The sequence below is a fragment of the Tauraco erythrolophus genome, chromosome 7, assembly GCF_009769465.1.
Source record: "Tauraco erythrolophus isolate bTauEry1 chromosome 7, bTauEry1.pri, whole genome shotgun sequence".
Classification (NCBI taxonomy): domain Eukaryota; kingdom Metazoa; phylum Chordata; class Aves; order Musophagiformes; family Musophagidae; genus Tauraco; species Tauraco erythrolophus.
In genome coordinates this window covers 49,185,141-49,201,886 of record NC_141471.1, presented here as the reverse complement: position 1 = coordinate 49,201,886, position 16,746 = coordinate 49,185,141, and the positions used below count along the sequence as shown (strand labels likewise).

Here is a 16,746-nt window from a genome sequence, read left to right as displayed (position 1 = left end):
CACTCATGTATGTTAAAGGACAAAATCCTACTTGTAAGCAAAAAGGCATCCTGTTTTAATAAGAATTCACTTCTATCTAAGCATAACTAAGAAATTACAGAATATAATCAGATGCCCTTATATAAATCCTCACATACTTTGAATTTTTTCCAATCTTTCTTCTGTTTGTGTGATGAGCTGCTGCTGCTGCCATCACCAGGGTAGTTATAGATGTGTCTCACTTCCGTGTGCTTCTTTTACTACCCTCAGGGGCATGTTTGTGTGTGTTATTGGTGTGTGGGTGTAGATTTTTCTTTTGTTTTTATTAAAAAAGACCACTTCTAAAGTGAGCTCTTTCCTCACTCTCACACCTAGGCTGGTATTGATACCTTAGCTGTACAAAGCTTAGGGAATTCTGCATCTTTATTATCAAGTCATGTGGTGGAAACAAAGATGTAAAATTCTGTCAGGGTATGTTTTAGAGATGCTGCTTGTTCTGTATATGTCAAAAAGCAGTGTTTTTCCACCCCATTTTCTTAATGCTGCCAAACTCCTTCTTCTTTGTTGATCAGTTTTGGTGGCGTTTACCTGCCAGATTAAGACTTGAGTCTTCAGTGTATATATACCATCTTTCTTCATGCAAATAGGCTTCAAAACTCGGCTAATAATAACTTTTGGATTATGAATACTTGAGAGGAGGAATGTAATGCCCTGTAATTCACGGCAAACATGTACATATGTAAATGTGGAATCAAATGCCACTCCTCTAGGCACTCCTTACCAGAAATGAATTGACTGTTAAAGTCTTGTTCCAAGTCAGTAGCTGTTTAATTTTGTCATGACAGAGTAGGCTAGCTGTTTCAACAGAACCCGTCTCAGGTTTCTAGAGGGCTATCAAGAGAATTATGCTGCATGCCAGCAAAGGATGAAAGAGACACAGGTGTTGAAATGCAGCAAAGTGAACTGAGGTTCCCAATGCACTTGCTTGGAAGAGAGGAGGGCAAAGGAATCCTGGTGGAAAAAAAAAAAAGAGATTAAATGAGATGCATATCCCTTTTGTACTTTCTGGAAGAAAAATATTAGCCAGAACATAGAATGAGTAACTTGGAACTGAATGTGTGCCTCTCCAGATTAGCGACATCTTGTAAAGAAAAGTAAATGCTGTCACCACGCGTGCTAAGCGTGCAGCCTCAGGAAGATGACAGAGCGCTGACAAAATCCACCAATACTTGCTCGAAGCCATCTCTAAAGAAAAACAAATCTTCTGTCAGTACCTGTTTGATAGATTAGCCCTTCCCTGTGGAGTTTTCTGAGACCTTTGCTGCAGTACGTATGTAATCTAAAAGGATGCTTCTCTCTCTGAACAGATACATAGCATTTGACTTCCATAAAGAATGCAGTCGGATGAGGTGGGATCGACTTCAAATTTTGATGGATCAACTAGCAGAACAGCAAGATGAGTTTAGGTAAGGCTCTGCAGTACTTCTGTTGTGGTTTTAGGCTGATCCAGCAACTAAAACTCACAGTCTCTCCTTCTCCAGTAAAGTAGAGGAGAGAAAAAAAAAAAAAAGGGACTGTGGGTTGAGACAGGAACAGAGGGAGCACCCACCAACCATGGTCTCAGGCAAAACAGACAGGGCTTTCTCAAAGCAAAACAGTTTATTAATGGTTACTTAGAAGGACAAAGGGAAACAAAAACCGGTTACTCGAGAGGACAGAAAGAAACAAAACCAGATCTTAAAACTGACACCTTCCCCCCCCCCTTCCCCCTTTCCTTTTCCTCCCGGCTCTACCTCCTCCCCCCAGCAGCACAGGGGGCAGGGACTGGGGGAGTGCAGGTCAGTTCATTCTGTGCTGTTACTGCTGCTTCTTTCTTAAAGGAGAAGGAGTCCTTACACCCTTTTCCCCTGCTCCAGTGGATCCCCTACCCACGAGGAAAAATCCACGAACTTCTCCAGCGTGAGTCCAGCCCAGAGGAAGCAATCCTTCCCCACAGATTGCCCCAGTGTGGGCTTTACCACAGTCTCGGGTACTTAGGGAGCTGTAGCCACTCGCTCCGGCGTGGGTCGTCACGCAGACTCCAGATGCCTCTCTGCCTTGTCGTGCATCCCAACACAACCATCCTCAGGCTCAGGCATCTTCTCCCCACGGGCTGCGAGTGGGTCTCTGCTCCACCGAGGCCGTCCTGGTTGCAGGGGGGCCGCCTGCTATCTCACCATCAGCCGCAGGGGAAACTCGGCTCCGGCACACCTCCTCCTGCTCCATCCTCACTAACCTGGTGTCGATGCAGCTGTTTCTCTCAGATCTCAGTCCTCTCCAGGTGAACTCAGCCCAGTGGGCACCCCGGGAGTGGGGTGCCCCCGAGTTCCCCAGCCAGCTCCGCTGCCGCCATTCTCTGTGGGTGGCGCCGGCCCAACGCAGGCAGCTGCCCGGCTGGGAGCCAGGGAGCGGGGGCAGTGCCCTCCTCCCTTCTCTGCTGGATCCTGGGCAGAGCACCTTTTCCAGTTCCTTTGTCCTGACTTAAATAGGGCAATTCGCAGAGGCGCCTTATTGGCTCAACCCCGAGGGGGATGGCAGTCTGATCTGGTGGCCAGAACTAAGCCTAACCCGGTTCCAAAACCGGGGAGGTCGCAGGGAGCAAAACCCCTCTCCTGCCACCAGAACCCCCACCCCCTCCACATCAAACCATGACAACTTCTTACTTCTATACTGTTGAAATAAGATCACTTTCTCATAGTTTCTATTGTCTTGAGTTAAGGCACAGTGAAACAGACCTGTAGCCTTCTATAAAGAAGATGAATTCATGTGCATTAGTGTTTCCATTTCTCTGATCTCTTGCTGATACCAAGTGCAAGATTAGAGACCTAGTAGTGGGTAAGATGTGGAGCCCTCTTTATGGCCAAATAAAATGGCTCTGAGAATCGTAGCAACCTTGTATTGTGACTCAAGAGCTGCCTTTGTACCTTTGGGCAAAAGGTTAGGCAAAGAAATGAGCGTGCATACAACTGAAGCTATTTTTCTTTTAAAAAAAGTGTCTCCTTGGGTGACTTTTTTTTTTTAGTCCAAGAGTAATTCCATGTGTAGTTGACAGCAAACAGTTCTGATACATACTGTCAAACACGTAGTGCTCCTTCCGTAGGCACCTGTGCTCTTTTTAAAATCATTTTCTCTGACACACATTGTTTGTGACACCAAACCTTGGCGCTGGCACTGATGATTAGCCCTTGCTAGCATAAATAACCCCCAAGGAAATAAATTCTCATTTTGTTTAGTCACATAAAAGTAGACTAAATGTCCAAATCAGCTTAAATCTTTTAGTCCCACAGTTGTGTTGCTCTAAGTGCTGCTTGGTCTTTGCTACTTGTAGATTGTTAGGAAAAATTTACTTCGTTCTGCTTTTCTGATTGCTTCCTTCCTCTTCCTAAAGTCTTGTGCCTTAAGTACAAATTAGATCAGCTGCAACATTACAAACTGGCAGTGGTATATTCTATCCTAAAAAACGAGGTGAGCTGCAGACTAAAACAGAAGTATCATGGCTGAAAGCTCTTGCCTGGACTGAAGGCTGTGGGAATAATGTAAATTAAATGGATGATACTGGATATTCTCTGCCCACCACCAAAAAAAGAAAAATAAACAAAACCAAAAAAAACCCTAAAGAACACCTGAAGAGCTGAAAATAAATTTGCTTTGAGCACTTCAAATAAAGAGAAGTAAGCATATAGGTTGTCTATGGAGCAAGAATCCTTTATTCTTATAGTGAATACTGAATCACATAACGTGTTTGCTGCCACCTGCCATTGGAGGCTTACAAAAGAACCAGGTTTACTTGAAATGAAAAAAAGGAAAAGGGAAAAAAAGGCCATGTGTCTCTAAAACAAGATACAAAAATGAAGATTCTTCGTCAAGATTAGATGAGCTTCTACCTTGCCTTGTTTCATCTAGAGTGACTACTGCTTAAATAGGAACAGAAAAGTCTGAGTTCTGATATTCTTAGAAAATAGCTCTGCAACCCTCAGGGAGGTAAACAACTGTTTTCTGCAGACTAAATCAAGTTGTGAAAGACCTGTCACAAAGGAGAGCTGGCTTTCTGGGTTACGGGTGGGGACAGGGGGGTGTTGGGTTTGGTGGAAGTTTTTTGTTTGCTTTTACTTTTTTAGAGCAATTATAGGAGATGCAGCACTTAAACTATCTCATTAACTAGAAATGTCTACTCTTCAACTACACTAATTATTATAAGTTCTTGGCAATGCTTGGTGGGAGAAGGGGAAAATAAAGATTTCACAGGTGTTATTGTCTCCTTTAATTATGCAACAATGTAAAACTTGGTTTAACAAAACTAGTTCTCCAAGATTGACAAAAGTAGGTCTTGTTAACATAAGGTTGATAAAAATAAATGCATATGCTTCTAAGGCTCTTGATTTTAGTACTGCATGACTCTAAGACTTTATAATCCTAAAATGCTGTACAGTAACAGTGGGTCATGTCCTAGTCCACATTCAGAGTTCATAATTACCTAATGGAGAAACTTAATCTGCAGAATATGATCTGTAAATCTTTAGGCAACTGGAAGTTTAATGCTGTGGCAGAAGGTCGAGTATAGTTCGGTCCCATTCACACATCCAACTTGATCAGCATGATTGTTTTACCAGCTCAGTTATCAGAATACTTGCATGCAATTTAGTATTTAAAATTATCTGTCTGTTATCAATTACTAGAAACACCTCATTTAGTTGATTAAAAAGATTGAGGTAGCAATTAGCATATGCAGTTGCAAGAGGAAACATCTAGTTCCCCTAGATGTTTAAATAGTGGAGAAAAGAGTTAAGTGACAGTAGTAGATTTTTAGTAGTGGCCTTAGAGACTTGAATGCCTTCCTGGAAGAAGTGTACCTGACAGCTTATATGACTTTTTATGCAGTGGTAACTGGATTGAATCAGGTGTATACAAATCTGGTTACTTCTGCTGTTACACTCTACTAAGGCTCTTGATATCTGTGGAGCTAGGAGCCTGTAAAAACTGAAAAAAAGGAAATGTAAGTCACTGATTTTAGCACCAGAAGCTGCTCTTCCCAGTGGCATATAACTCAGTATTGCTTGTTATCTGTCTAAACGCCAAGAGTGAATACTGCTCTGAGATTACCAAATGTTCCTATATTGATGCTGGCTTTCAGCATGGAAGGGCAAGAATTTAGGGAGACATCAAAGTTCAAAGACATGGCTAAGAACTTGTTGTGTGTTCAAGACAACTGTTCTGCTTGCTAGAGTATTTACTTCTGAAAACGTGTAGTTTCTATGGACTGTTATGTACAAATACTTAGGTGGATTGTATGTGTTAGTTATTTTCTAGTTGATTCCGATGGTAAAATTGTGACTCAGCAGGAAGGAATATTCCGCAGTAACTGCATGGACTGCCTTGATCGGACTAATGTGATTCAGAGCTTGTTAGCGCGCCGATCTCTTCAAGCCCAGCTTCAGGTAAATATTTTATTCCTGTTTAACAAGCTGGAAGAGGAGAGAGGCTTTCTGTTTGAAATGGAAATGTAATTTCAACACTTCAGTTAGAGCTTGCATACTTTAGTTACTGCGCTACTTACTTGAAATGCATTGGCCAGGCTCTAGTTTAATAAGTATGGCTTTTTCTGAAAGCAAATCCTAATTTTTTGTAACAAACTACTGCTCCTTGTTTTAGAGGCTAGGTGTTCTGCATGTTGGACAGAGAATTGAAGAGCAAGCAGACTTTGAGAAAATCTACAAAAATGGTAGGCTGTTTGTAGAGTTCAAAGAATCACTTTTTTTTTCCCCCAAGCAAAGTACATAACTTCCTTAATCTTTCTTAATGTTTTCCCATTCACAGCATGGGCTGATAATGCTAATGCTTGTGCCAAACAATATGCTGGAACTGGTGCCTTAAAGACGGATTACACAAGGCAAGTCAGCCTTTCTTGTAAAGGCCTTCTGGGTTTTTGGACATGTTTGGGATTTTCTTTAAGTCTAAGAAAGTAATTAATTTGGGACTTAGGCCTTTAATGGGTTTTGCAATAGTTCAACTGGTAAAATATCAAGACTAAAATCTACAGAATACCACCTTTCTTCATGGTTTCTGTGTGAAAGGAGAAGAGGAAACCAAGGAAATATGCTTCTTTAAGGCACGTTTATATTGTGGGATGGAGAGAATGGTAATCTATTTTCAAACTCTGTTACAACTATGTGTGGTAATAATGCAGAGGCAGTGCTAGATAAACGTATCTTCCTGAATTTATAAATGTTTTAAATATTTTTCAAAACTTCTTTTTGCAGAACTGGGAAGAGAACTCAGTGGGGCTTAATAATGGATGGCTGGAACTCATTAATACGTTACTACAAAAATAACTTTTCTGATGGGTTTAGACAAGTAAGTTAGGCTTTTAACTGTGGGGAAATGTATTTGATAGACATTGCTGTGTATTTTTACTCTTGCTCTCTGTTTCTTTTCCAGGATGCGATTGATCTTTTCCTTGGAAATTATTCAGTGGATGAAGTAGAACCTGCTAGTCCTCTACATGTCAAGAAAGATTGGAAGTTCTTAGCTGTGAGTATGGAGACTTTATTCATGATTGGAGAAACACACGTAACTTTTTAGTCCCTTACTTCATATGACGAAATAGAACTTTCTATTTAGTAATGAAGCGTCTCTGTAATCTGGTTATGTTTCTATGATACCTGCTTATAGGACTAAACCCAGACTGTTCCCTTGACAGAAAATGGAGTTCCTTGAGGTATTGAAAAAACTGCTGCTTGCTTTTTTTTAATCTGCTTCATGAAATGGAAAGGGAGAAATTCTATGAGTCACTATCAATCACTTTCTTCTGCAGAAAAAGCTTGTGAAGATCTCTTCTCATACTTCGTGCAGAAGCATAGGCTGTAACACCAAAAAACACATTTTTTTCCCTCCCTTTCTATTTTGTGAAATGGGATTTGGGGACATTATGGGTTTAACTAGTGGCTGGTGAATTTGTTTTTTTAAAAAAAACACCACAAACCTCAACCCCTCTTTTAATAGATAGGAGGTGTATTTGAGTTCCTAACTTAGTTACTGAACACACTCTTCCAAATTTTGGAACTATCCAGAATTTTATTTGTACATGACAGCAGATGAATCATCGAGAATTAAAGAAACTTCATTGCAAAGCAAGTAAATAGCTTTGCAATACAGCCCATCTTAAAGGAAATTAGGGAATGTATGTACTGCTGTATCAAGTGATTATTCTTTTTCTCTTTCCCCAGTTGCCTATTATTATGGTGGTTGCTTTCTCCATGTGCATTATTTGTTTGTTAATGGCTGGTAAGTCGCTATTGAGTTTAATTTCACAAAATTATCTTGCTTGTATGTGGACTTTCTGTAAATAGTTAACTAAAAACCATTCAGTATAAAATTGCTTCTTATTCATACTAAAATGTGTTTAAGTGTAGCTTTGGAGACTGAGGGTTAGCACTGCATTGTTAATGTGGAAAAGCCTGAGGTACTGTAGAAAACGATGTTGAAACTTCTACAGAAGTCACTTAGGGGGCAGTTAATTGCCTCCAAATTTATTTTCACCTGAGTAGGCATCTAGCTTTATTACAGGCTGGATGAATCCTCAGAAGAATGCCTGCTTAATTCTGGGCAGACAGACAGTTCAAAAAAGTCAGATATAGACAAAAGCTTGTTCTGGTGGCTGAAACTCTAACCTAAATCTGTGTTCGGAGTTGTAAAGGCTTTTGCCTTCTGCTTTTGCCTTGAATTTAAGTGTCAATAGAGTTCTTGACTGACTCCTGTAGCTGTCTGTTCAAAGTGTGCCAAGAACTGTGGGGCAAACACAGTTTTCCTAGGTAAGGAAACAGAAAAAGAAAAAACCTCAGTACCCATGAAGGACTTCTAAATTCATTTGACAGCAGATCTCTGAGGGAGGGCTTGAAATACTTTTGCTTTTGTACTAAAAAACCCTCTCTCTGCTAATTGGAGATAATGAACTAAAATGTTTCTCTGACTCTTAACAGGTGATACATGGACTGAGACACTGGCCTATGTGCTTTTCTGGGGAAGCGCAAGCTTCGGAACTTTCGCTATCATCCTTTACAATGGGAAGGATTTTGTAGATGCGCCCAAGCTGGTCCAGAAAGAGAAGATGGACTGAATTTGTGTGTGTGGAAAGCGGCTTGGTACTGAGGATTCCTCAAGCCACACTTGGAGTCTCTACTGACCTGCTTTCCACACCTAACAGTGGTGTTTTTAACATCCTTCCTTGGCAGTGTGGGGGGTGGAGGGGAAAGAAAAAATCATGTCCTTTGGTGGTGGCAGCTTTCAACTGAGACCTGATTTGACAGTCTTAGTTGCAATGGTCTTTGGAATATTGCATTAGTGGAGGAGGCTCCACTGTCACTGAGGTAATGCAAAGATGAAAGCCAGCTTTTTGATATCTGGAATGTTTTAGGGCATAAGTGGGTTGCTTAAGCTCATAGTCCACCTGGGCTGTTTCAGCTGAATTTTCGGTCTCTGGCTTGACAGGAGAGAGCTCTGATGCTGTTCAGGTGTCCAAAAACCCGTATGTTGAAGCATTAATAATGGAGCTTCTAATTATGGTCTCTAAACAAATATGGCTTCATACCAATAAAAAGTCTAGTTCCAAGTCTTACAGCTGGATTACATTTGTTGTGAAAAAGTCCATGTTAAGAAGTCCTTTGTGTGTATTTGTGTGTGGATTCTTTTCACTAAATGTAAAATATTTTTTGAATCCTAATGCTCTTAAAATGAGCTTTTTGACCTGTCTTGTTTATCTAGAACTGATGCAATATTCTACTAATCATTGTTTGGGTGAAAGGACTGTGTAATTGGATGTTCCTGAAATTGCAAATGTCTTGCACTGTTTCAATACTGCAGCCTCCAGGTGATGATCCATTAGCTTAGCGAGTTAAAATATAGCATTTTCTTTCTAAAGATGTAAATGAAATCAAAGAATGTAAAAATCATTTGCAGTGTTTATTGAACCTTCCTGATGCTAAAGGTCCAAAGTATTCCATAACTTTAAGAATGGTTCACAACATAAAAGGTGGACTTCATATTCTTTTGCTAGTCAGCTGCTTCTAGTATTGGTTATGTTGAAATAATTTATGAAAGAAGGAATAAAAACCTGAGGAGAAAGCATTTAATATAAACTCCATGTTTGCACTTGGGAGCAGCAGCTTGCTTTACATTTTCATGCATGATACTGTAGCACACTCTTTAAAAAAAATATGTATTAAAAAAGGACAAAAAAAGTGCTACAGAATAACTTGTGCTGGTTAGTAATAAATGTGTGTCTTTAAATTTAGTGCTTCCAAGCTGTATAAAAATAAGTAATCCTAACCAAGGACCAATTTTAAACTATTTTGTCACTTATTTTATATGGTTTGTTCAAAACCAGACATGGAACTTGCTTAAGGCGCTGTGCATTGTTTAATATTTCCTGTAAGTACAGCTGTATATTCTGATTGCAATTACAAAATTTAAACGGGGGGAAGGGAGGAACATGTAGAGTACTAGGACTAGCATAGTGTTGCTATGGAAGCTAGAACACAAAACACTGATACTCTGGTGTTTCCTTGTGTTACGACTGAAAATATGTACAGATTTTTGCAACTGTTAACTGTTCATTTTAACCTTGAATGTTTCTGGAGGCCTCTCTGGGTTTTGTGGAAGCATAACCTGTCCGTAAGCACTAGCACTTGCAAAGTATGTTTGCTTCTAGATGCTGCAATGGAAATGCCAGTTGACACCGAACTGGAGAATCCTCTAACTTAAAGTTTTCAAAGGTGAACTCCATTATGGGCACAAAAGTACAAGAAGGTCATAGATTCAGTATGGTTTTGGTGGCTTGCCCGGCAGGTGGAGCTGGGTTTGGTCGTCTCACGGTCTACAACTAAATCTTTGCATCTTTAAAGAATTTGTCGCAGCAAAGACCGAACTCGAATTGTGAAAGGTTTGTAAGGCAGAATAATGTGGGTTTGAGACGCTGGAAGGCACCTGTATTTCAGCGCTTTGCCAACAGTCTATCTCCGAAATCCCACACGGTGTGCTCCTAAACGACAATAAAACGTTCAGCTTTTCTAGGAACGCTGTCTGTGGTGTGTTTCGTGCTCGTGCGGGGAGCGTTCCTCAGCACCGCCTTCTCCCTGGCAGGACAGGACGCCTCCCGCCCGCGATCCCGCCTCTCCCGGGACGCCGCTTTTCCCGCGCGCGCTCCGCCGCCGCCCGGGCGGGGACCGGCCCTGCTCCGCGCATGCGCTGCCGCGCGAGCCGCCGGCGGCGGGGGGCGCTGGCGCCTCCCCTTCCGCTCCGCGCGCGGCGGCGCTTCCGCCTATTCATCGCCGCCGAGAGCCCGGGCCTGCTCGGAGGCGGCCTCCGCACCGCCCGCGCCTCGGGGCCGTCCCGCCGAGGGGCTCTGCTCTCCCCTCGGGGCGGCTGCTGCTTGAAGGCCGCCCGCCCGCCGCCATGAAGCTTGTCAGGTGAGCGGATGGCGGCGGATTCCCGATGGCGAGGGCGCCCTGCGCTTACGGGCGCCTGGCGGGCGGCCTGCCCCGCCCCGGCGGCCGGGGCGGGCGGCAGCGGCCGCCTGCGGGCTGCCAGAGGGCGACGGCGGTGGGCCGGCCGGGGGGCCCCCCAGGGCCGGGCCGCTGCCCGGCGGCGGGCCCTGCTCTTCCGTGCCGCCGCCTTAGCCCTGGCCTGGCAAGGGGCGGAGGGCTGCCGGAGCGGGGCCTGCGCCGGTCGTTCAGTAAATCCACCCATTGTTGGGAGGGAGAGAACCCCGATTTGTTTAGGATTGCCTTCCTGAGGTGTTAATAGGCTTTAAAACGTTCCCTTCTTTGCACAATAACGACCGTTTTACCTGGAATTAGGATGCTGGATTCAGCAGTGTCAGTCGAGTGTCCCTCGGCGCCTCCGGCAGTTGGGCGGGACGTGGGGTTGTTGGGGTTTTTGCATCTTGCTTTTGTGTGACGCTGTACTGAACGTCTTCGGCAGCATCCATGAGCTCTGGGAACACTGTCTTTGGAAGGGCAGGGGATGCGAGTGCTTGGTGCATATTGATTTCCTGTAACAGGATGTTAAAATACGTAAGACATATTGAGGGAGTGAACAAATTTCTGCTTAATTCCTAGGTTTCTAATGAAGCTGAGCCACGAGACTGTGACCATTGAACTGAAAAATGGGACACAGGTGCACGGAACTATCACAGGTATGGTAGGATGGGAGCCTACAGCAAAGTATTGTCTGTTACCTTTCTGCTAAGAATCGGCAGCCGTGGTTTGGGCTGAGCTTTTTTTTTGTACTCCCTCTTGTGGGGACCTTCGCCGTAGGGACACAGGAGATACTCCTTTCAGTTCACGTCTTTATGTGCAAACCGAAGGTGTGTTTGTGCCGTGGTTCAACGCAGCTGGCAACCAAACACCACACAGCTGCTCACTCACCCTCCCCTGCCTGTGGGAATGGGGGAGCGGATTGAAGGGGAAAAGGGAAGGAGGCTCGGTTGAGATAAGAACAGTTCAATAATTGAAATAAAAGTAATACTGATAATAACAAACCCAATGATAATATTTACAAGCAAGTGATGCACGGTGCATTTTGTTTGTTTTAATAATATTAGTGAGAGATATCGTTCTGAGAACATTTGTGTTGGCGTTACTTGACAATCAGGTATGTAGGTGGGGCACATCATATTCAGCGAAGCAAACCCTTACAGATAAGTTGATGAACGTGCTTGATCTCGTTTCTTTCACTCACCCCAGGCTACTTTTAGCAGCTCTTCTGTTAAAAAAAATGAAATTCAAACTTAACAGATTTGTATTCCAGAGGATTGCTTAGGTGCTTTTTTGGCCAGTAGCAAACTGCTGAGATTGGCCAGGTTCAAAACTGGCATTATTTTGCATCCAGACCCATCAGCTTTGATTAGGCCTGAACACACCACTGTGGTATCTGATTGCAGCATGCTCTGTTGAGCCCAGCTAGGTAGGAGGCAAACAAACTGCATGTCTCCTGACCTCGCTGCTCTTGCAGGCTTAATTGTTGAGCAAAGTCTCTCTCATTTTCTTCTAAGAATCTGTAAAACCTTTGAATGCGATCCATGTTTCTAAAATGACAATCTTCCCTTTACACTGATGCGTGAACTGTGTCCATAGTTGCTGTGTCGCCTGCAAACTGTACAATCTCCTCTTCCTCCCAGTGTGTCAGTTGACCAGAGCAGGCGTGCTGAAGGGACAGGTTTCATGTAATCCATATGTTTCCCACACTAAGGTGGCAGGTCAGGGGGAGTGCAGGTGTCAGAGCACTGTGTGAAACCTAGAAGTAAGGGGAGAGGACAGAAAAATACGTGGAGTAAGTGCAGTACAGTGGTTCTTCTGGTTCTGGCCTGCTACTTATGTTATTTACCTTGGTAAGACGTCTTAGTTTGTCTTTCAGTGTTTGTGAAATGAGACTAATTATTTTTACCACAAAGGGGTGTTTTTACAGAAGTTCGAACACACAGAAGATTTTGCTCATGTGGGTGCCCTGTCACTGAATTAGCAGGTGTTTGTAAACTAATATTTCCATCTTTTGCCTGAATTTTTGGTCTGAAAAAGTTACTCTCATTTTGATCTTCGTAGTTTGAGATCTAATCCCATGTAAGCCTTGTGATACGCAAAATAAAAATTAATATAGGGTGCTTTTTAATGCTTTTCAGGGCTAATATTCAATACATGCATTCTGCTGAGACTTGTTTCTCATTTCGGATTATGCTTAGTGCTGCGTAGTGGGTGCAGTGCCAACTGTAGACAGTTCTTACGTGTACTGGCTGTTCCTGGAGTTTGTAACCATGATGGTTGTGCCTTGCAGTAGTGTATTTTACGTACTTCTAGAAGATATCACACTAGTGTTGTAATTAGTGTTGTAATACTAGATGTATTTTATCAGAAAGTAAATGCTTCTGTGGCAGCTGGACTTTTTCTAAGGCTTACAGAAAGAGGAAACGATCAGGTTATTTTTCCTTCTCAAAAGTTTTGCTTTGCTTCTTTTTGAAAGACTAGTATTGGACTTCTGTAATAAGCAGCATTTTGTTTGTTTTTCAAAGGAATTGTTTAGCCATTTACAGAATTGCTGCGGCTGTCGCTAAGACCTAGGTAAAGACTTCTAGCAGCAAGGTGTTGAAGGCAGCAATTGCTAAATTAGCGAACATAATTTAAGAGAGAAAAAGACATGTCATTTCCTTCAGTTAGAGGCTTAACTAATGAATGGCAGAGAAAGTTGTTAATGAACAGGACAAATCTCGAAGCATGTGCATACTTAAAAAGAGCCAACAAGGGACCATCTTATAGGCGTTCATCCCTGAAATTAGCCTTGTGTTGTTGCAGGAGTGGATGTCAGTATGAATACGCATCTCAAAGCAGTGAAAATGACACTGAAGAACAGAGAACCTGTACAGCTGGAGACGCTGAGTATTCGAGGGAATAACATCCGATACTTCATTCTGCCGGACAGTTTGCCTCTGGATACTTTGCTAGTGGATGTTGAACCAAAAGTCAAATCCAAGAAAAGAGAAGCAGGTTAGTTTGTGCTTTCCCAGTGTGTGTTTGTCCTGCCTTCGTATGCATTTTAGTACTGTCGATCTAAAGCCATCTGATCTGAGTGTCTTAGTATCAGCATTTGGCAGCTAGTTCTTTCCTCTCTGAGATTTTGATACTGAACTGGCTAAGTCTGCCTTGCCTGCCGCCTTAGCATCTGTAGAGCTTGCTTTCATGTGAAGTTATGTGTATGGCTTTTCATACATCTGTTTTTAAAAATGTAAATGTTTTTAAGCTTGAGTAAATCTTAACCTCTCACAGTCTCAGTCGACACCAAAGAGTTTTACGTTTCCTCTTCTCCAAATGTCTGCGTGTTTGCCCAGTTTGTGTGGGGAACTTCACATAGCCTAATGAGAAAGTACAGAACAGCCTCTCGAACAGTGCTGAATGCTTCACTGAAATCTCACTTGGTAGTGGGTAAAAATAATCTGTCAGAGAACTGAATTTGAGAGACTTGAGAATCTGAGGGAGCCTAGGCTGTACTCTCATGAGCAGGTCTCTAGCTTTGGCTCCCAGTAGTGTTCCACTCTGCACTCTTCTTGGAACTTTTTTTTTCCAAAAGGCTGTTGAAAACCCTGTCTCTTAGAAGCCTAGCAGTATAGAGAGTAATTCAGTTTTAATCCACATTATTAAATACATTATTATTGTTGTTGTTGTTGTTGTTGTTGTTGTTGTTAGAAGCCTAGCAGTATAGAGAGTAATTCAGTTTTAATCCACATTATTAAATACATTATTATTGTTGTTGTTGTTGTTGTTATTATTATTATTATTATATTTAATAATAATAATAATCCTCATCATCATCCAGTAAACCCCACAAAAATCTTTAGGTTGTCTTCAGGCAGTATTTATTTGACCCAACAGCTAATTTGTGTTTTTTTTAAAATAATACTTTTTAAGTGCAAGATAATTGAGCTCTAAAATAATGTCAGACCATTTCTCCTGCAATTAGTGCTCAAGTGTTTGGATCTGTATGTTATGGATTGATGTGCTTACCTTATTGAAATGGTATAAGGAACCCTCAGGTGTGTGCATCACGAAGTGCAAGTGTCATGGCTGCTGTCGTTTTCCACCTCTAATGTCTGTCACAAATAATCTGACCACCTGGAGAAATCAGTGTGCAGTTGGGTCGCTTCTTCTGAACCTCATGACATGACAATAAGTAGGTCGCTTTTTTAACTTTGAAGAAAGAAAAGGAACTGTGATATCACTGTTTACCTCAGTTTCGTACTCCTGGCGTCTTCACTGCACTGACACGCTCTCAGACGGCAGCGGTGTTGTGCGGCGCTCTGCCTTCATCTGTAAACGCCCTTGGGCTTCAAAAGTGTGTAACACACGGTCTGTCCTTGGCAAACGGAACTGCCGGTGGAAGGCAGGATGCTGGCTGGTACAGATGTGGCACCAAGTGCCTTGAGTCTGAGTGTGCTGGCACTTAGTGAACTGTGCCTCCGCTCTTTCTGGCTTCTCTGCGTTCCTAATCTGCACACGCTCAGGTGGAACAGTCATTGTTACAGCCTGCCTCGTGATTGTGGACGCTACTGTTTGTGTCTTTTGCCACCCGCTTCTATAGGACTTTTAAGTTTCTTGGTATCTTTTTGAGCCTTGCACTGACAAACTTGTCTGAAATTGACTAGTAATTTCTGCCCCCTGATGGAGGAGATGATATTTCTTCAGGAAAAAGGGGTGAAATTACATGTTACTGTTACATGGATCATGTTACTTGCAGCCTGAATTATTTTGTGATTATGTCTTCTCTTTACCATTAAATAGCAGTATTTAAAAGTAGGAGCAGACAGCCAAGATATTGGCCTGACAATCACATCTGGAATTGGGAGAGGCATCATTGAAAACAGTAGGAGCTGTTTGGATCCTTTCAAAATGCTGCCCTTTCACAAGGTCCCTGAGAAAGGGTGAGCTTGGGAATCTCACAGTGTGTGAAAACTCACGTTTCCCTTTAGCAGTGTGTTTTATAAACCACAGTGCAAGCTGTGGGGAAAAAAAAGAAATATTTTCCACTGTAATGAATAGCAACAAAATACTCGTCTCGCATATGCTTTTTCTGATGCCTGAAAAACTAGATTTTGTCAAAAAAAAATAAAAACCATAGTTGTCTGTCAGAGTATTGGGAAGCAGTCATCTGTGACGCTGTATCCCCTTGTTTTCTGCAGTGAATCCACAGGCAGACGGTCGCGTGTGGCAGTTGTATACTGAAAAACCTAACGCGAAAGATGAAAATGTTATCTGAGACTTCCTGAGGGCTAACAGACTTAATACCTGACTTACTGCTTCCCTGTGATGAGATACTGTGTTGTTTGTGCTGGATGCAGAATGTTTTAATCAAAACGAAAGTATTGCTGGGTCTCACTTGATTTATCCTTTTTGTTTTTCATCCACTAAGTTGCTGGAAGAGGCCGTGGCAGAGGCCGTGGCAGAGGCCGAGGTCGTGGAAGAGGAAGAGGAGGCCCAAGACGATAACTTCTCACCACGCAACTGCTACCAAATTCTGGGCAATTTAGGATATTTTTTTGTACAGGTCTTGTTTATGGTATCAATTTTTAATAAACTGAAATGTGAAAAAGTTGTCTTTCATTTGTTAGTGAAGTCTGAGGAGGGAGGCATGTCCTATTTCTAGAGGCTGTTGCAGACTAAGCATGCCGTGTTGGTGTTGGTTGTCATTGTCAAGGTTTCACCCACCCCTGAAGGCTGTAGTTACCTCTTGCTTTTTGCCCCAGGGTGAGAGACTTGTGTTGGTGTGCTTTAGCAGTGTTTGTTTGAAATAAATCCCTTTTTATGAGGCACGTGCCATCTTCCCATGGTTACATAGTTAAGACCCTGCATCCCATGAGTGTGTCTCTAATGTTCTTCAGTGTGACCTCTTTAAAGTTCACAGATAGGATATTTTTCTATTATGAGAAGCTTACAATTTAAACATTGTTTTCTTTATACAGCTGTTCTCAGAGGGAAATTAACCAGTTCTGTGGAACTGCTGGATAGTTACATCTCCTGATTAAAGTATACCTGGATGTGAACTTTGTCAGAGCTGATGATATGGCATACATTTCTTTGGATGGGGCTTATAAAGCAGCTTTACCATAGATTTTTTTTTTTTAGTGTACTTGTAGTGCATTCCTAGAAAATACAAAGTACAGCACAGTGCACAATTACATAGTGGAATTGAAAG

At 42.4% G+C, this 16,746-nt stretch overlaps 2 protein-coding genes across 3 annotated transcripts in view; both read left to right on the top strand.

Moving 5' to 3' along the window:
* Positions 1–10,054, top strand: part of SACM1L (SAC1 like phosphatidylinositide phosphatase) — a 32,604-nt gene extending 22,550 nt beyond the window's left edge. The window contains exons 13-20 of the mRNA XM_086614698.1: positions 1,347–1,445; positions 5,315–5,453; positions 5,668–5,737; positions 5,833–5,905; positions 6,276–6,369; positions 6,454–6,546; positions 7,242–7,299; positions 7,995–10,054. Of these exons, the coding sequence (XP_086470824.1) occupies positions 1,347–1,445; positions 5,315–5,453; positions 5,668–5,737; positions 5,833–5,905; positions 6,276–6,369; positions 6,454–6,546; positions 7,242–7,299; positions 7,995–8,131 (763 nt within the window). The 3' untranslated portion in view covers positions 8,132–10,054. The remainder of the gene's footprint in view (positions 1–1,346; positions 1,446–5,314; positions 5,454–5,667; positions 5,738–5,832; positions 5,906–6,275; positions 6,370–6,453; positions 6,547–7,241; positions 7,300–7,994) is intronic.
* A 327-nt stretch (positions 10,055–10,381) lies between these two features.
* On the top strand, positions 10,382–16,105 carry SNRPD1 (small nuclear ribonucleoprotein D1 polypeptide). 2 transcript variants are annotated; one of them, XM_086614743.1, is made up of 4 exons: positions 10,382–10,478; positions 11,130–11,206; positions 13,356–13,547; positions 15,964–16,105. In XM_086614743.1, exons 1-4 carry the CDS (start codon positions 10,465–10,467, stop codon positions 16,038–16,040), a joined length of 360 nt encoding a protein of 119 aa, XP_086470869.1. In that variant the 5' UTR covers positions 10,382–10,464; the 3' UTR covers positions 16,041–16,105. The 2 variants fall into 2 exon arrangements, with proteins under 2 accessions (XP_086470869.1, XP_086470870.1); XM_086614744.1 differs by having other exon boundaries at positions 11,130–11,208; positions 13,481–13,547.
* The last annotated feature ends 641 nt before the right edge of the window (positions 16,106–16,746 follow it).